At 50.4% G+C, this 19005-nt stretch overlaps 2 protein-coding genes across 16 annotated transcripts in view; both read right to left on the reverse strand.

Annotated features, from left to right (window-relative positions):
• Positions 1-8854, reverse strand: part of epb41a (erythrocyte membrane protein band 4.1a) — a 31871-nt gene extending 23017 nt beyond the window's left edge. For 13 of the 15 annotated variants that reach the window (XM_028963262.1, XM_028963255.1, XM_028963252.1 and 10 more), the window contains exon 1: positions 8308-8854. In XM_028963262.1, the coding sequence (XP_028819095.1) occupies positions 8308-8422 (115 nt within the window). In that variant the 5' untranslated portion in view covers positions 8423-8854. Of the gene's footprint in view, positions 1-3626; positions 4009-4828; positions 5060-8307 lie in introns of those variants that run through there. The other 2 variants (XM_028963259.1, XM_028963258.1) reach the window with 2 other exon arrangements.
• A 3291-nt stretch (positions 8855-12145) lies between these two features.
• ccn2b (cellular communication network factor 2b) lies at positions 12146-15560 on the reverse strand. Its single transcript, XM_028963638.1, has 5 exons — positions 15326-15560; positions 14703-14919; positions 14383-14634; positions 13960-14171; positions 12146-13453 (listed from the first exon to the last, which is right to left on the reverse strand). The coding sequence occupies exons 1-5, from the start codon at positions 15374-15376 to the stop codon at positions 13148-13150; spliced, it is 1038 nt and encodes a 345-aa protein (XP_028819471.1). The 5' UTR covers positions 15377-15560; the 3' UTR covers positions 12146-13147.
• Between the last annotated feature and the right edge of the window lie 3445 nt (positions 15561-19005).

The raw sequence follows: 19005 nt of genomic DNA on the forward strand, positions 1-19005 counted from the left end.
TATTGGTTTACATAAAGAAGCATAAGAGGATCACCCAGCCAATGACACGAGGTCAGGGCCGCTGGCTGGGAGAGCTTTCGAGAGAACCGAGAGGTTATTCTACAGAACACGGCCGTGAACGGACTGGGTGTGGCGATCTGTATGTTGGAGAGGAGGTACAAACTTCCCACCCTGCACTTCATGTTGGTGTGGATTTATTTCTGGCACGCAGAAGATGAACTTTAATGATGTTCTATAAACAAAGTATAAAAGGGGAGGAGTCTGTAGCATGACTGACAGCTCTCACACCCCTACTTCCTCATTCTGGACGATTTAAGCCCCCTCCTGTCAACGCGTGACACGCCCAGGTGTAGCGCAGCGTCCACATCCTCGCTTTCTCCTCTGTTTCCCTCCATTTTCTACACTCCTAATACCCCTCGTACACAAACGTGACCACGCCCACCACCAACATCTGTCATCTGACCTGACCTTCCTCCGCCGTTAATCCAATCACACACACCATCACATTAGGTACCATGAAGATAACACCTACCCCTCACATCACACTACCCGGGTTGAGGGGCGGAGCTACATCTGGCCTCATTTCAGACATGCCTGGCCTTCCTAATAAATTCAAGCAACATTTAAAATAGATTTTTTTATGAGGTTCATACACAGACAGATCTCATTAATACGAGTATTGAAAGGTCTGCTCTCCAAACACTTTATCCCATTACATCTGACACACACACACAGATAACAGATGGTGTGTGACCGACCGCCGAGCTAGTTAGCTTAAAGGGGCGGCAGCGCTGCTGTCTCAGTGACCTATGACCCCTGCCCACAGCAAAATCAACCCCAAAACGGCAGCAGCCGATGGATCAATAACTAGTAGCACATGGACCAGACTGGGGGTGGAGCTAAAGTGAAGACAATGTCATTGTAAAACACAGCACACACACACAGTGACACAACAAAATGTGTGTCTTTTAACCATCGCCCTTGGCTGAGCAGTGGGCAGCCATGACAGGCGCCCGGGGAGCAGTGTGTGGGGACAGTACCTTGGTCAAGGGGACCTCAGTGGGACCTTGGTGGTTCGGGATTCGAACCAACAACCTTCTGATTGAGGGTCCTTACCTGCTAGGCCACCACTGCCCCAAATTCAGATGCTAAGAACTGAAGACACGTCTATGCATGAAAGCTTGCCACTGAGGTTCTGTTCCTCCAAACATGATGAACATCTCACCCAGATGTTCCTGGTTAGGCCACCAGGGTCACTGCTGCATAACATGGACACAGACGTTCTAGAGTCTTTTTTCAACCTATTCTGTTCCCTGCTGCTGAGTTGGATCAATCCGAACCAACGTTGCTGAAGCTAGAGGGATTTTCAGGTCACCAGGAGCCTGCCTGTACAAAATGGAATAATATTTTATTATTATCTTATGCACCTATTCAGAACCAGAATCATAAAAATGTATTGATCCCAGAGGAAACTGCTTATGCCCACTAAGACCCAACAATAACCATATAAAAATATACACAAATATATACTAAAATAAATAGCTTACCCCGTCTTAAAGTAACTGTACCAAGGCTCAGGTCAGTAGGAGAATAGTACAATACACTAATAGCACACCATCAGTACACCAGTAGTATCCCAGTCCTAACCCAGTAGTACACCAACAGTACACCAGTAGTAACCCAGTCCTAACCCAGTAGTACACCATAAGTACACCAGTAGTATCCCAGTCCTAACCCAGTAGTACTCCAACAGTACACCAGTAGTAACCCAGTCTTAACCCAGTAGTACACCATAAGTACACCAGTAGTAACCCAGTCCTAACCCAGTAGTACTCCAACAGTATACTAGTAGTAACCCAGTCCTAACCCAGTAGTACTCCAACAGTATACCAGTAGCATCCCAGTCCTAACCCGGTAGTACTCCAACAGTACACCAGTAGTAACCCAGTCTTAACCCAGTAGTACACCATAAGTACACCAGTAGTAACCCAGTCCTAACCCAGTAGTACTCCAACAGTACACCAGTAGTAACCCAGTCTTAACCCAGTAGTACACCATAAGTACACCAGTAGTAACCCAGTCCTACCCCAGTAGTACTCCAACAGTATACCAGTAGCATCCCAGTACTAACCCGGTAGTACTCCAACAGTATTTTCCTATAATTCCATTTTATTTTTCCTAAATTCTTCTGAAGTGGAGTGGATGCGGCAAAAAAGAAAAAGTGCAATGTGACAAATCACATTTAATCGCTGTTCTACAACATGCTTGAGCACATACTGTTTGCTTTCATAAACCATTCATGTAAATGCATGGGGCAGTGGGGGTAGTGGTGCGGTTAAAGAAAGCGGCCCCGTAATCAGAAGGTTGCCGGTTCAAACCCCAGTCCGCCCGGTCTGCCACTGAGGCACCACCGAGCAAAGCACCGTCCCCACACACTGCTCCCCGGGCGCCTGTCATGGCTGCCCACTGCTCATTGAGGGTGATGGTTAAAAGCAGAGGACACATTTCGTGGTGTCACTGTGTGCTGTGCTGCAGTGTTTCACAATGACAATGGTGTGAGAACGTCCCGCCTCAACAGGAAACACAACGGATTCCATTTTATTTGTTGGATTCTGCGATCCCGTCCGTGTTCAATATTGCACGAAAGATTTTACACGTGATAATATCATAAACCGACACTGCAGCTCATTCTACCCTGGAGGGGCGGGGCCAGTCGTCAGGGTCTGTTAATTAAGGTTGTTCTGTTGTTCTGTTGTTGTTCAGGAAGTGTAATTAACCGACAAGAACCGGAAGAAGGGTGGAAGCGGGCTGGCGGTCGTGAAACGCGGGTTGAAGCCCCGGGACGTGGGGACGCGCTGCTGCTGACACGACATAATCCAGCACGACTGGGGGTCTGGAGCTGCAGGTGCAGCGTGTGCAGGAAACACACACACACACACGCACACACACATACGCACACACGGAAGGAAAAAAAAAAAAAAGCACACATATACACCACGAGACAAAGAGACGCAAACACACACAGTATCCACAGGACACAGGGGAAGACAGCTCATAAGATGACAAGCACACACAGAAACCAGGAGTGCAAAAGGGGGGACAGACGCGGCCCGCGGTGGGACCAGAGGACACCGCTGCTTGTTGTGATGTAGGAGACGGTGAAAATGGCCGCGGCGGCGCTCAGGCCAGTAGAAAGTGAGCTTAAGGATTGCGGGGGGCTTTAAAATTAATCTGACTCTGAGCGGGATTACATGTGCTGATGTGCGGCGAGAGGGCGGCAGCTGGACGCGTCCGGGGGCTCCGCCCCCTCCCCTGCTCCGCCCCGCCCGGGCCGGGCCAGGAAGAGAGGAACGTGACCCAAAAAACGTCTCCCGAGTGGCCCAGATGTATGAAAACCGGTCCGAGGCGACAGGAAGGGACCCTCGCGGGGGGGCGGAGACCCACTGGCACAACACACCTGATCACCATGGAGACGGCAGCGTTCTCGGTACACGTAAACAGAACGCCAGACTAGGGGACCTTCCGCCATTACAGAACCCCCGCAACAGACAATCAGCCGACAACACAGGCCAACACATACAAACTGCTGCAATGCCTGATGGGAAATTCTGTTTGTCACCACCCACTTTGTTCCCTGTTCCCTACGCACGGACCAGAAGGGATGATGGGGACACGCCCAGACTAGAGAGAAGGCGAGGTTGCACCCAGGGGACCGGGTGGCACTAGCATGGGTGACACAGGACAGACTTTTCGCACCGGCCGTCAAGAGGATGGACACTGAGGGCCACATGGAACCTGGACACAAACACACACATAGAACGTCTGTCCAACAGAAATAAAAACACACACTCACACTGCCTTCATGGCCTTGAAAGGGTATTGTGTGTGTGTGATGGAGTGTGTTCTGTATTCACATCTCTGTGTAGTAAACAGAGCGAACAGAAAATAGTGACACACACACACAGACTCTCTCTCTCTCACACACACACAAACAGAGTGAGAGACAGACTCTCTCTCTCTCTCACACACACACACAAACAGAGTGAGAGACAGACTCTCTCTCTCTCTCACACACACACACAAACAGAGTGAGAGACAGACTCTCTCTCTCTCACACACACACACACTCTCACACACACACACATTGAGTAAGAGACAGACTCTCTCTCTCACACACACACACACGCACACAGGGTGAGAGACAAGACTCTCTCTCTCCCACACACACACTCGCTCTCTCTCACACACACACACAAAGTGAAAGACACTCTCTCACACACACACACACACACACACACACACCCACGCGGGCGCGCGCTCTTAAGTGCACGAGCGAGCCGCCACACCAGCTTCCATTGTGGAGACGTGACGCGCGCGCACGCGAGCAGAGGTTCATCAAAAACAATCAGAAGAAAAACAGAACAAATTCGCTGAAAAAAGGCGCGGGTGATCCAGTTTAGAATTATTATTCTTATGATTATTGTTTTGCCCCCCAATAACACCCCCCGACATTCTGCAGCACGCGGTGTGCAAAAAGCAAAGCGCGGATTTTCCCGAAAATATCACCCATTTCCGCTCATTAATAAAGAAAGTCGCACAAATCCGTGCCGCGACTCCGCGTAAACAGCAGCCGAGCTCCGAGGCGCGCAACTTCGGCTTTTTTGGGGCTTTTGTTTTTGCCGCGTTTCATTTTATTTTATCGTCGCGCGCTGGCAGGTGCGCGAATGGTCCGAAAATGGCGCCGAAAGAAGGGATATAAAAATAAAAACGTCAACAGATCCACCCCCGACACACGCACACACACTCGCCGAGTGTCGCGGTTTCTCACCTGTCCTCTTTATTTCATGAAAGGCGCGGGACGTTATCCGCTCTCGACGCTTCTCTCTCTCTCTCGTTTTTTTAAACCGCTGTTTAGATTCGCGTAAAAAAGGGGGGCGGGGCCTCCGTATGCAATGAGGTACGGGTATTTACGCAGGCGACCAATCAGAGGCGAGCAGACGCAGCGGCGGGCCAATCGGTGCCGAGGGCGCCGCGTCGTAACCAAGGAGACTCGGTTCCACGTTCAGTGGGTAACAAAAAAAAATAAAAAAATAAAACTAATTGTTCACCCGAGTTCGTTTAATAAAATCTTTAATTCCTCTCCGTTAATTAACAATTTATTCGCATCCCCCCCCCCCCCCACGCACGGACACCCTGAAATAATCAATAAATTATGAAGCAATAATGAGCAAAGAAAGAGAGAGAAGAAAAACTAATAAAATCCGATGGTTTATTACCGTAAGTATTACGATTTGCATTTCTGTGCTGGATATAGTAAAGCGACTTTGGAGTCTGGAGGCAGAAGGACGACGTAACCCCGCCAAATATGAAGAGAAATCTTTGCAACTCGAAATGCTGTCTTATAGTAAATATCACCTGGATTTATTTTTACAGGAAGGAGCTGGATGAAGTAACGGGTTTCTGGCGGCAAACACTGTGCTGTTGTCATATGGCGACAAATACAAACTACAAACTTCATAACTACACTCAAGCGGCTAATTAAAAAAAAAAACATAACGCACGAATCTGCCTGTTTTCAGAAATCCGGATCATCGTGAGGAGGAGGCGGAAACAACGGGGATTTTATTATAAAGAAATAACGGAACAAAGGGGTTCCGGCGGGTCCTCGAGTGGAGAAGGCCCGGGAGTGCGGCCCCGCCCCGCCCCGCGGGGAGCAGGTGCTCCGCCAGACCGTCTGCTGATGCTAAATGACGGCGCCAACCAGGCGGAGTCCCCGGAGGACCGGAGCCCCGCCCACCTCCGCCCGCCACACTTCTGGAAGCTTCTGCTGACAGCTGCGCCGCGCGCAACCGCTCCCCTCCCATCAGCGGCCCCACCCAGGGACTTCCGGCTCCGCCCCAAAACTCATTTGACAGAGGCGTTTATAAATTCTAAAGATAATTTGTGATAAATGTTCTTTTTTTGGATGGAGCCCTCGTCGCAGATGGGGTCTCATCTGCCGCAGCACGACTCAATCACGTCCGTCGTGTCGCCGTGGGAGGCGCAGTGGCGCCCCCTTGCGGGCGGCGCGGGAGCGGCGTAATCGCCGCGTTAATCTCCGCTCTAAATCTCCTGCCGCCGCCATTTCTCTTGTTTTGTTGGTCTCGTTGCTCTTCTCGAGTTAAAAAAAAAAAGTGGGGAACGATTCGTGTCGAACATTTGACATTTTTTAGACGTCGGCGAGCCGCGAGTGGGACGTGGCCGTCTCTCCACGCTGACAATCCCGTACAGACCACCTGTAGATCTGTGTCGTTCAAAAGATCGAACCGTGTAAGTGAGTGATTCGTTCGTTTCTCAGCAGCGCCGACGCCTGGATGAACGGATCACTCGGTGAACTACACTCTCCTGAATCATTTTGCATTGAGGGCGGCCGTTGTTCTCTGTTTTAATCAGTTTCCAGATAAACGAGCCTTAAACGTTCGACTGGCAGTAATGAGACGAGAATGAGACTCACCAGCTGTAGGCACAAGACGGGAGCGGTGGAGGGAGAGAGGGGTTCAAGATTCATATTCGATTCAGATTCGTCATAGTTATATCAGTACAACTGTATGTATCCTGAACAGCTCTGTTCTGTCTGTGCATGGTTAAAGTAACATTTATTTTAAAAATACATTAAATAAAGGGTAAATTAAAATGGAATTAAGGAAGAATATGTATGCCCTTATACAGAGGACCTTAAAGTCAGTAGTTACAGGGAATGTCCCCCTGGAGACACTCAGGGTTAATAGTCTTCCTCAGGCACACAATGGTAGTAAATCAGGTTTGAACCTGGGTCTTCTGGTTCATAGGCGATTGTGTTACCCTATAGGCTACAACAACCGAATGAGAGAACATGTGACACCCATCATTTAGTAGTGGCTATGGATTCTGCTAAAGCGCACTGTGCATAGATTATGCATAGACCAGTGTAACAGATTGAGGGGTAGTGATTAAATGAGCAGTGAACATGCAGATGGTCAGGGTGCGAGGTGTGGCGGCATGTCCTTGTGTTGTGTTCAAGTGCATGCTGCTTGATCGCCACCGCAACAACTCATGTACAGTAAGACAGGGTGGGAGTAGCCTTGTGGGTAACACACTCGCCTATGAACCAGAAGACCCAGGTTCAAATCCCGTTTACTACCCTGAGCAAGAGACTTAACCCTAAGTTGGTCCAGAGGGACTGTCCCTGTAACTACTGATTTGTAAATCATTCTGATAAATGCCGTAAATATAAATGTAATTGAGGGAGCAGTGCATATTCAGAGTATATGTGATGTGGGGGATCACTCACTAAGCCCAATTTGCTGAGTAGACCAGTTAAATAGCATACCATAGGACAAGACACTTAAAAAAAATCATGATTTATAAACAATTTCAACACACAACACAACAGGAACTAGGAGTCACACTGAATGATCCAGTGATTCGATGATCGAATCTTTTGAGCAAATTTCTAAATTGATCCTAAAGAAAGAAAGTGAAGTGATTTGTCACATGTGATACACAGCAGCACAGCACACAGTGCACACAGTGAAATTTGTCCTCTGCATTTAACCCATCACCCTGAGTGAGCAGTGGGCGGCCATGACAGGCGCCCGGGGAGCAGTGTGTGGGGACGGTGGTTTGCTCAGTGGCACCTCAGTGGCACCTTGGCGGATCGGGATTCGAACCGGCAACCTTCTGATTACGGGGCCGCTTCCTTTTACCGCTAGGCCACCACTGCCCCAAAGATTCAGTACATCTAAAAAAAACTGCCCTGCTCAACACTACAATCTGTTCACCCATTCACCCGGGTCCCTACTGCTCCCTCATCTCCCAATCATGAATTTCATGGATTCTATACAGTACATTGTATACAATGCCCACTGCTCACCAAGGGTGATGGTTAAAAAGCAGAGGACACAACAATCACTTCACCGATCAGTAGTTATTTTGTATGATTTAAGGTTTTTAAAAAAATGCTTGATTAGGGCCTGGAGTCCTGCTGCGGTAGGGTGGTAGTGGCCTAGTGGGTCACACACTCGCCTATGAACCAGAAGACCCAGGTTCAAATCCCACTTACTACCACTGTGTCCCTGAGCAAGACACTTAACCCTGAGTGTCTCCAGGGGGGACTGTCCCTGTAACTACTGATTGTAAGTCGCTCTGGATAAGGGTGCCTGATAAATGCTGTAAATGTTTCATTTCTGGGCTTCAGTGCTGTCCACCACACCCGCGCACCTTCTCAACACCACGTTCAAAACGTCATTCCCCATAACAAAAAAGAAGAGGCTAACATCACATACTCACCGCGTCCGGGGAAAGCGGCCGCCATCGAAGGACAGAGGTTCCATGTCAGCGGGCCGTGAGGAGAGACAGAAGGGAGGCGAGTCAGCAACATTTTGTAAGGCGAGTAGGCGAGCATCACATACTCAACCGCATGGCTTCTGGTATTTTTATACTCACTACAGGCACATTCAAATGCAGTTCAATTAGTGTGTTGTATTTCTGCCAAATTTTTTTATTCACCTGCACACATCTATAAATCTATGAAGCAATCGCATGACAGTGCAAATAGACAATCGGGCTGCGCCACCTAGTGGTGCTTCCAAAAATGAGAAAATGAACTCAATGTATTGCAGGTTGTTCCACGTGCAATGGGGTAAATGACGATACCGTGTCCATCGAGTATACGCCCTAACAATCACTTCGCTTTTGAGGTTCGCAGGGAGCTCAGCGACCAGAACACTCATCCGGCACATGTACGTTCTCCCTTGCGGTGTGGCGATAATGTCGTTTGCTATAATCAGACTGTATTCCGGTTTGGTTTGAGAGCCGATTTGATGCCCTGTTTCTATTGTTTCTGTACGTGCCTCAATGTGCCGCGACGCTCAAGGTCCCATGAAGGTGCCAACAATGGGTGTCGCAGCACCGCGCTTGCCACGTTCAATCCGCAACAGGTAACAGCAGAGCAACGTGAAAGCCCGCGAAGTTTCAGCAGCATTCACTGGGAATGGAGGCAGTCGACTTGGTTCTGAAATGTATTAAATTGGTGTTTTAGCATTTAAACAGGGATTTAGAGGTACAGCTGAAACCAAAAGTTTACATACACTGTATAAAAAGACAGATAACTTTTTTTTTCTTACTGTCTGATGTTAAATCATACAAAACCCTTTCGGATTTAGGCCGGTTTCGGATTCCCCAAACTAATTTCAATTTGCTAAATTTTTGTATTACTTTCTTTTTAAAAGACAAAAGTTTATATACACTAAGGTTACTGTGCCTCTAAACTCCTTGGGAAAGCCCAGATGATGGTGTCATGGCTTTGGAAGCGTCTGATAGGTTTACTGACTCCACTTGAGTTGATTGGAGGCACACCGGTGGGTGTATTTAAAGGCACATCTCAGCACGCTGCTTCCTATTGTGACACCATGGGAAAGCCTAAAGAAATCAGCCAAGACATCAGGAAGAGAATTGTGGACCTCCACAATTTCCAGATGCCTGAAGGTGCCACGTTCATCTGTTCATCTGTCGTAAGAGAGTATCACAGTGAAACATGTCCTGTACCGACGTGCGCTTAAAGGCTACTCAGCGAGGAAAAAGCCATTACTCCAAAAGCGACATAAAAAAGCCAGATTACACTTTGCAAATACACACAGGGACAAAGACCCTAATTTCTGGAGACAAGCCTGAGAACACCATGCCATCTGTGAAGTACGGTGGTGGCAGCATCATGTTGTGGGGGTGTAACCCCACTTACTACCATCGTGTCCCTGAGCAAGACACTTAAACCCTGAGTGTCTCCAGTGGGGACTGTCCCTGTCACTAGTGATAAGGGTGCCTGGTTAAATGTAAGAGATATATACCGTGTATCGTGATGAAGATTCAAAGGTGAGGAGGAAACCTGGGCCGGGTGCGGAGATGTTCTCAGAGCGTCAGAGGTGAACCACCGTCTGATTCATCATTATGCTCTATAAATAGAGTGAACTGTTCAATATTTCATACGATCCGGAGTGGAACGTAATTCCCGTCAGGCTCGTGTTTCATTTTAACCGATCGCCTTCGCGTTCCTCCTGCACAGAAAGCCATTACCAGGAGACGCGGGGGGAACAGGAGGTGATGGATGCAGACCTGACCCCCAGGGGGGTCGGTGGAGACACCAGCATGCTGGCTGATGGTGCAGGAGCACCCGGAGAACACCGCGTGGAACGCTCGGCACCTTAGTCCATGTTTCTTGTGGACAGGTCCAGCTCAGGTCCTCTCAGGCATCTTTCTAGGTTCTGGGATCTGAGAGGTCCACGTGAACGTTAAATCTCATGTGTGATGGTGATGATGATGGTGATTAATTTGCTGTTTCTTCAGAATCATCGATGCTCCTCCTCTCCAGGAGCTTCTGGGGATGGGATGGAGGCAGGAGGCGAGGATGAAGAGGATGAAGCGGATGATGGTGGGAGGCGGAGCTCCACTGTATCCATGCAGCGCGCAGGGGGAAGCACGACGCTCCAGAAGATGAAGCTCCACCATCTCCACCGCCCCGGGTTCCCCTGCATCCACCACCGAACCGAACCCCGAAAATTCACGCCGGGGGAGCGATCGCGTTTCGCGGCCCAAAATGAACAAACAAATAAATAAATAAATGAATCCGTCACCGTTCGAAGTCCACGTCCGTGTTTACGGTTCCCCGCACGGCCCCGCCGCATCCCACCCGGACCACCGACCCACCCGGACCGAACCCCGCCGCTGTACCTGCAGGATGCCGCCGCCGCGCTCCTTCCGTAATCCTGCGGGACCACAAAGCGGCGTGTGTGTGTGTGTGTATCTGTGTGTGTGTGTGTGTGTGTGTGTGTGTGTGTGTGCGTGTGCGTCCAACGTGATTGGAGCGTAGCGCGTCATCACAGGTGCACGTGTCCCGGTTTTGCTCGGTTCTGCGAGCGCATGTGATGACTAATAATAATAATAATAACAATCTGGGTCATAACAAGAAGATGATCGCAGCGTTATTATCATGATGATGACTATTGCAACATTAATATTTTTTTGGTACTGTCCTATGATGAAGCCCCCGGAAATCACACCAAACAGGAAGAGAAGGTCCAGGCAGTACAGTCAGAGCCAGTTAATTAATGAGGGGGGCTGGTTATTGTTTTCGACACCGGTAGATGGCGCTCTTGTCTTTTTTTACTCGCTCATTTTTCAAGGGGTAGGACGTACACTGATCAGTCCTAATAAGGAAATATAAAGGAGACATATTTGTCAATTTCAGCTTTTACTGTACTTTGACACTGAAAGTGGCCCTGGAGTGAATAGTTTGGGGGCTCCATCCTGTGCTCCACCTGAAAAATCAGAATCCATCTTCCCCCAAACTCAGAGCCGGATGATGGCGGATAACAGGGTGGAAAGTCAGTGAGAGAAGCAACTTTGGGATCTTTATTTCACCCAAGGCGATGACGGAAATGATCCAAGACGGGCTCCGGTCAGCAGTCCTGGGTGGTGGAGACCATCGCCTGATCAGGAACCATCGTCATCACTAACGCCCCTATGAAATCACTTCGTCCCCTCTGCACAGCAGCTGCCTGTTCTAACTCGGTTCTGCTGACGAGGGGGTTCCTTCGCAAAGGAGAACATCTGATTTATTCGTATGATTATGGTTTATGAATAATAAATCAGAACAGAACCCCGAAACGATACTGAGGGGGCGCTGGATACAGTAGACGACCACGTCTGGTAGGCCTCAGGGCGTCCAAAGGGGATTATAGTCACATGAAACTGGGAGAACTGGGGTCATGTGATCTGCACGGTGAGGATCCCATTGTCTCCAGTCAGAACGGCACCTTACGGTATTTCAAAGTGAAGTGAAGTGATTGTCACATGTGATACACAGCAGCACAGCACACGATGCACACAGTGAAATTTGTCCTCTGCATTTAACCCATCACCCTGAGTGAGCAGTGGGCAGCCATGACAGGCGCCCGGGGAGCAGTGTGTGGGGACGGTACTTTGCTCAGTGGCACCTCAGTGGCACCCTGGCGGATCGGGATTCGAACCGGCAACCTTCTGATTACGGGGCCGCTTCCTTAACCACTAGGCCACCCCTGCCCCAGCGCTTCTCACGACGGCCGAGGAAACAAGACGTGGACACACCCGGGCATACGTATAAAAATAGATTGTCTTTATTGGAAACAAACCGATGTGCAACAAAGGAAACTCACCAGGTGGTTACAGTGGAATCAGTATGATACAGTACAAATACAACTACAATACAGAGCTAATCTGGTACATAAATTAGTACAAAACTGTACACAACTGTCTTCTTACACTATTTACACGTGGTGTATTCGTCAAAACAAAAAAAACAAACTTTTAAATAGTCAGCTAACATCGTACCTGACAGGTATTTTCGCGAGAATAAAGCCTGGACACGTGACAACATCTCTCAGTGGCTGAACGGAACGATGTTCACGTCTCAAAGGAGAGCAGGAGAACCGTCCCTGGTCCTGGAACCGTTCTGAAGACATGGTGCCCGAGATCAGTGGACAACGTGGTGGACAGATTCTACATTTTATTATGTTTTTTTTTTTTTACGGAAGATCCCGATTTTTGGTGTCTGGTTTTGGCAGCAATTTCGTCCTGCTGCAGTTCAAACGATGATCCTGTAGGTGGCAGCGAGCGTTAGCGATGCTGCTACTACTCCACACATCCTTCTAATAGTTTTTTTTAAATAAATATCTCACAAATGTGCATTTCAGAGGAGCCCGATGGAGGTCCCTCGTGTCCCTGGGCCGCAGGCAACTGGGCGTTACGGTCCCCGTCTCATCAGGGTTCTCAGTGCTGTAGGTCTGCGCTACACGTTCTGCGCGTGAACAGACCGGTCAAAACAAAACACACACACACACACACACACACAGAAAAGAAAAGGTGACTTCAGAGCTGCGCGTAAAAAGTAAGAGGAGTAAAGGGGACGCAGGGAAATGTCCACTAGCTACACAGTCCGCACTCTTCGTTCGTCTGGTCGGGGGACCGGGTGCTACCGAAGCTGCCAGTGTTTGCGTCTCATGGACCTGTGGTCCCCGCTGCAGTCCTGGTGACCCCTGGAGGGTCCGGGTTAGAAGCCACGGTCCTAAATGAAGGTGCGAGTGTTAGTGTGTCTGAGCTACATGTCGTTTTCGTAGTCGTCGGCCATCCGCCGCGAGTGTGACGCCAGGAAGATGTCGTTCTCGCGCGGGCAGTCGCGGCGGCAGGAGCAGGTCTTGATGAACATCATCTTCCTGCGGAAGAGGTCGCCCTCGGGACAGCGGAACTCCACCTCGGCCGTGACGGTGGCCTGGGGGGTACAGCAGCGGCCGTCCGTGCACGCCCCGCAGAACTTGGGCTTGTAGATGCGGGCGCTCCTGCAGCCCGAGAGCTCGAAGCGGATCCCGCGGGCGCTCTTCGGCGTCCGGATACACTTCTTCCCCTTCTGCAGGAGACAGGAGACATGAAAGCATTTCATCATATCGCTATCAAAAATATTCTACAAGAATTTATCATGGAAAGGATTATAATGGGACCATTTAAAGATTTACTCTGGTGTAGAAGGATGATGGATCAATGGACAGAAATAATGTTACGGTCCGTTCTTTGAGAAGAAGACTCGCGAGGTAAAAGAAACAGTCCAACTGCATGTATTCTAGGGAGTTATGTACTATACTGTTATAGATAAATGGTTTAGATGCCTTGTTTCTCAGACTTTGGTACCCGGGTTCCCTCTACTGATTCTGGCCAGGAGACTCTGAGATTATTTTTAATACTCACAGCTGCAGTGTTTAATACTTAAACTGCATTGTAGTTATTATTAACATCCTCACCGACTATGTGTTACTGCTGTATTAAATGTTAAATAATGCATCATACAAAAAGCCTCCACTTGGACAGTAAGTTTGCTGTAGTTGCAGTTTTTGACCAGAGGGGCAGCGCAGGACACACCTTAATAGCCTTCTCCTGGTCCAGCTGACACGGCCTGATCAGACACACCCGGGTCTGCCGCTCCAGCTGACACCGCTCGTTGTCGTTGGTGACGCGAGAGGACACGCCCATGCCACATGTGGCCGAGCACTCGCTCCAGTCCGTTGTCTGGACGATGCAGTTGTCCCGCTGGCTCTCGGGCTCCAGGCCCTGGGCCGACACGGTCCTGTACACTGAGCCGCAAACACACATCTTAACTTTGTGATGCAGACACTTTCACAGATCTTCTAGTAGCCTGAGACGCTTAAACTTGAGTGTCTTCAGGGGGACTGTCCCTGTCCCTGTAAGGTGCTCTGGATAAGGGCGACTGGTAAATGCCACAAATTGAAATGTAAATGTTTAGGAGGACAGGGAGCAGAGTAGGACAGAGAGAAGGGGACCTACCAGCCATGGCCGACTCGAACGGGAGGCCGTGAGGGCTGGTGTCGCACACCCACTCCTCGCAGCACTTGCCGGGGATCTGGACGCGCCGCGGGTACGGGCAGTCGGGGGAGGGTACGCGGATGTCACCGACGCAGGTGGGCACGCAGCCGATCTCCCCGTTCATGCAGACGCACTGGTGCTTGCAGCTGGGCTGGAACGTCTCGCCGCTCTGGTAGATGACCCCGCCCAGGTCGCAGCTCTGGCCCTCCTGGGCTGAAGGGAGCAAAGTTGTTATAAACGCCGCTCACATTCGGCCGTCCACACACGGAGGACACACTCACCCATGCAGATGCCATGTTCCGTGTCGCTGAGGATGGAGCGGTCGCAGAACAGCGCTTTGTGGTGGTCGCACGGCTCCAGGAGAGAGCAGGGCTCACCCGCCTGCCTGGCGCACACCTTGCAGCAGCCGCAGCCGTCCAGCACCAGGCTGGTGCCGACGGGGCAGGGCGGGGATTCGGCCGGACAGTCACACGACTGGGAGCAGTCCCGGGCAGCGGCCTGCAGACGCGCAGTTAATACGCGATTAAATCGGCGCGCCGCCGGGCGCGGCCACCAGGGGGTGACACAACGCACGTGTTTCCGCGCCGCCGATGTAAATAAATCCGCGTCGTCGTTGGTGTTTACTTCAGAAAACACTAAAGTCTGCTTAACGCAATCGCTTTGTTGACGAACATAAAAAAAATGGCCTGTAATGTGTTTAAATACGAGGACAAACATTCTGGTTAAATGTAGTTTTCTAAATGTTGTTTTTATTTATTTGTTTGTCCGTCTCTGAGAATAAGAACACGGCGGAAATTCCCACGTGTTTCGCTCCGATCGTCGCAATAATAAAACAGCAACAACAACAACAACAAAAAAAAAAGTGAAGTGAAAATGCGGTATTTTCGCGTGAAAACGCGCTCACCAGGTAGCCGGAGAGCAGCAGCACTTGCAGCAGGCGGACGGCGGTGGCCATGTCGCGGGAGGCTCGGACGCGGCTGCGGGTGCGGATGCGGGGATGGACGGACGCGGACTGGGGCGCTTCGGAGGCGCGTCCGGCTTTTTATGCTCGGGAGGGTGGGGTGTAGCCCCGGCGGAGGGCCGGGAATATCGGAATTCCAGATGTTTTTCGGAGGGGATCTGTGCACCGCCGGACTGTGCGTGGACGGTGGATGTCATCGTGGACCCCTGCAGGACGCGTGGGGGGTGTTGGATAAAAGGTCACGGCCACGAGGCGCCTAGGTCGTCTGCTACGATTTTAATCATCAACAGAATCCATAAATCGGTTATGTTTCCGACAATTAGTTCATAAGCACAATAAAAAAAATCCTGTACAGTCGCATTTACATTTACATTTACAGCATTTATCAGACGCCCTTATCCAGAGCGACTTACAATCAGTAGTTACAGGGACAGTCCCCCCCTGGAGACACTTGCTCAGGGACACAATGGTAGTAAGTGGGGTTTGAACCTGGGTCTTCTGGTTCACAGGTGAGTGTCTTACCCCACTAGGCTACTGCTACCCCCAGTCAACAGTCAAACCAAATAGAAAAAAAAAAATGACGCCGAGCTGCACCTTCAGATGCCACATTGTTGTTTTCTCGTTACGTCTGCGAAAGCAAAAAGAAATAAAAGGTAGAAAGTGAAGCACGCAGGTGAAGCCATCGTCCCCAGAGAGACTCTTGCATAAGAACAAAGGCTACGACCCGGGTTTGAATCCCACTTACTACCATTGTGTCCCTGAGCAAGTGTCTCCAGGGGGGGACTGTCCCTGTAACTACTGATTGTAAGTCGCTCTGGATAAGGGCGTCTGGTAAATGCAGGACCCGGAGAAACCAGAACGCTGGTTCTGGGATCGACGCAGTGTTTTTGGTCTGGCCCCAGGTGCCACACCAGTTTGGCTGAGGCCAGTTGCAGTTGGCTGTAGAGTGTTTTGACCTTCAGCGCACGTCTCCCTGCAGGCCCTTGTGGGTTTGTTCTCCTGGTTGGGAACCGGAGGCCTCCCGCTCCTCCGGCGAAGCCGAGGGATATCGTGCCTTGGCAACGCCGAAGGCCGAGCCCCGAAACACGTACATAACAGAACCGTAACTAAGGAGTGCCGTAAATTTCTCAGGCTGGCTTGCCTGGGACAGAACCTCCCGACTCCCGGCTCCGATGACTGCAGTGTGTGGAACCGGAGCGGGCGAGAGACCCCCGGAGGTCACCCCGATTCCCCGCCTGGGCCGCAGAAGGAATGCAGCCGGCGTAGCCGGTGCGGAGGGTGGCGGTGTTTGGCAGCCACTTTCCACGTGCGCAAGTGTGTGTTGTGGTGTGTGTGTGTGTGTTTTTACGAGGCAGGAGTTTGTCGCTGCAGTGTTTATATGGAACGTTGGCGTTTTTTTTTTTTTTTTACGATTTCAGCCTGTGAGTGAAAACAAACACCCGTGCGCCATGACGGCCACTGGGAAGAGCGCCATGGCGTGGCATAGCTTGAGCTGGTTTTCCGCTCAAAACAGGATCTGGAACCGGAACCAAGGATGTGGCAGTCGGCTAACAGGGTGGGCTGGTAGTAGCCTAGTGGGTTAGGCACTCGCCTCTGAACCAGAAGAAGCACAAAGTCCCCGGTTCGAACCCCACTCACTGCCATCGTGTCTCATTTACCGCATTCACAATCAGTAGTTACAGGGACAACAACTTAGGGACACAATGGTAGCAAGTGGGGTTTGAACCTGTGACGCTGTAGTCTTCCGGTTCAAAGGCGAGTGTGTTACCCACTAGGCTACCCCCACGCCATCTCCAGGGGGGGCTGTCCCGGTAACTGCTGGTAGCAGCCACGATCGCCTGATGGTAGTAAGTTCGTACGGTTCTACATTCCACGTTGCTGTAGCACTTTGTTCTTTTTAAGAAAATGGAACCTTTGATACTGGGGCAGAAAATGACGGTTGCCAATAATTAGTTGTCTGGAGTCAATAACTTGTGATGGTGCCTCTGATCTTTTTTAGGAAATACCTCAGTTCAAAAGCATTCACGGACAAAGTGAAGGTCTTCACTTACAAATCATTTCACAGCTCATATATTTTCACCACGTGTCACAGCTAATCTTCCGACACTCCCAAACGATTTACTCCACGGAAAAATGCATCCGTCAAACGCTTTCGTAACCAAAGCCTGAAAAATCTCCTCCCAAAAGGATCATTACTGTCGGCCGGGCCGCTCCCTCACGCGCCAGCGCCTTTCATCTCTTATCGCCCACGATTTCATCAGGAGCGTCTCGGGCCTCCGGCGGTGTCCCGACCTCGACCTGGAACAAGCTGCCGTCTTCGTCTCATTTCCTGCTCCGTGGCTTCACGAGTCGGTGCGGCGACCGTCGCGACCGGGGGCGGGAGAGGGGAGGGTAACCTGCGGTGAACGGAGACGGTGAGTCAGGTGCCCCGCTCCCGTAAACGCAGGCTGAACAAGAGGCGGCGTTGTTTTTCTCGGCCCCAAGTGACCTCATTCCCGGCACCCAGTCCAACAAACCCTCTCCACTCTCCACAACCAGCAACGTCTTCTTGTTCTGGTTCTGGACAAACAGCCGAACAGTCCAACACAACAGTGTGCAGAGTTGCTGACGGCCGCGCCTGTCAGCCTTTTTATGTCAATATTATTCTGAGCTGTCTGGGCTGAAACAAGGAATACAGTATGAGGGAGGGGCAGATATTATAATATTCGCCTCTCCTCTGTCAGCCCGACGTTATTCGAACGCTCTAATCCCCTCTATTTATTGTTTTGCGGCCTTTCCCGTGGGACAGTCTCTGGGTAGAACCCCTTCGGCCCTCGAGTCCCTGTTTCCACCTCATGTCCTCCGACATCAAAGCCTCGCACCGAGGGCGGGGTCCTCGCCCCGCGTTTTCCTGCGGTCGATGGAAGGTCCGAGGCGTGGTCCCGCGCCAGTTCGTCCTCCCCGCTGTGCTGAGGCAGGCACCTGTTCCCATGGGCACAGCAGAGGCCACTGGTTTGTTTCTGTGCTGGTTTGGGGGCCGCATGGATCCACGTGGTTCAATAGGGGAGCAAATTATTTCATGGCTGTTTAATGAATCGAGGTGACATAAAACCAAACAAACGACAAAACAAATATATTTTGACATTTTCTGGAATAAAATTGTACTGCACATGACATGGTGTAACTTCTGTTAGGCTAAAGGGTCTGTTTAATGTGTGTAATGTGCAAAGGAACGTTCTTCTGGTGCACATTAGTTCACATTTGAATTAAAGCGCCTGATAACCTGCGTGATGGTGGTGGGCGTGGTCACGTTTGTGTACAAGTGGTACGAGTGTAGAGAACGGAGGGAAACGGAGGAGAACGGGAGGCGTGTCACGTATTGACAGGATAAATTATCCAGAATGAGGAAGCAGGGGGTGTCAGAGCTGTCAGTCATGCCAACAGGCTCCGCCCCCATTTAAACCCATAAGTAAAGTGACGTTGGCAAACACATCTCACATGCTGGAGGGTTTGGAGGTACAATTCACGCAGACCAGCATCTGCCCTGTCTTCCCTCTCGGAAAAAAAAATCCCAGCAAAGATGAATTAGAAAAAGAACATTCCAGAAAAAAAAAAAAAAAAACGCTCCCACTAAAGAACTCGGA

The sequence above is a fragment of the Denticeps clupeoides genome, chromosome 20 (genome assembly GCF_900700375.1).
Source record: "Denticeps clupeoides chromosome 20, fDenClu1.1, whole genome shotgun sequence".
NCBI classification, from domain to species: domain Eukaryota; kingdom Metazoa; phylum Chordata; class Actinopteri; order Clupeiformes; family Denticipitidae; genus Denticeps; species Denticeps clupeoides.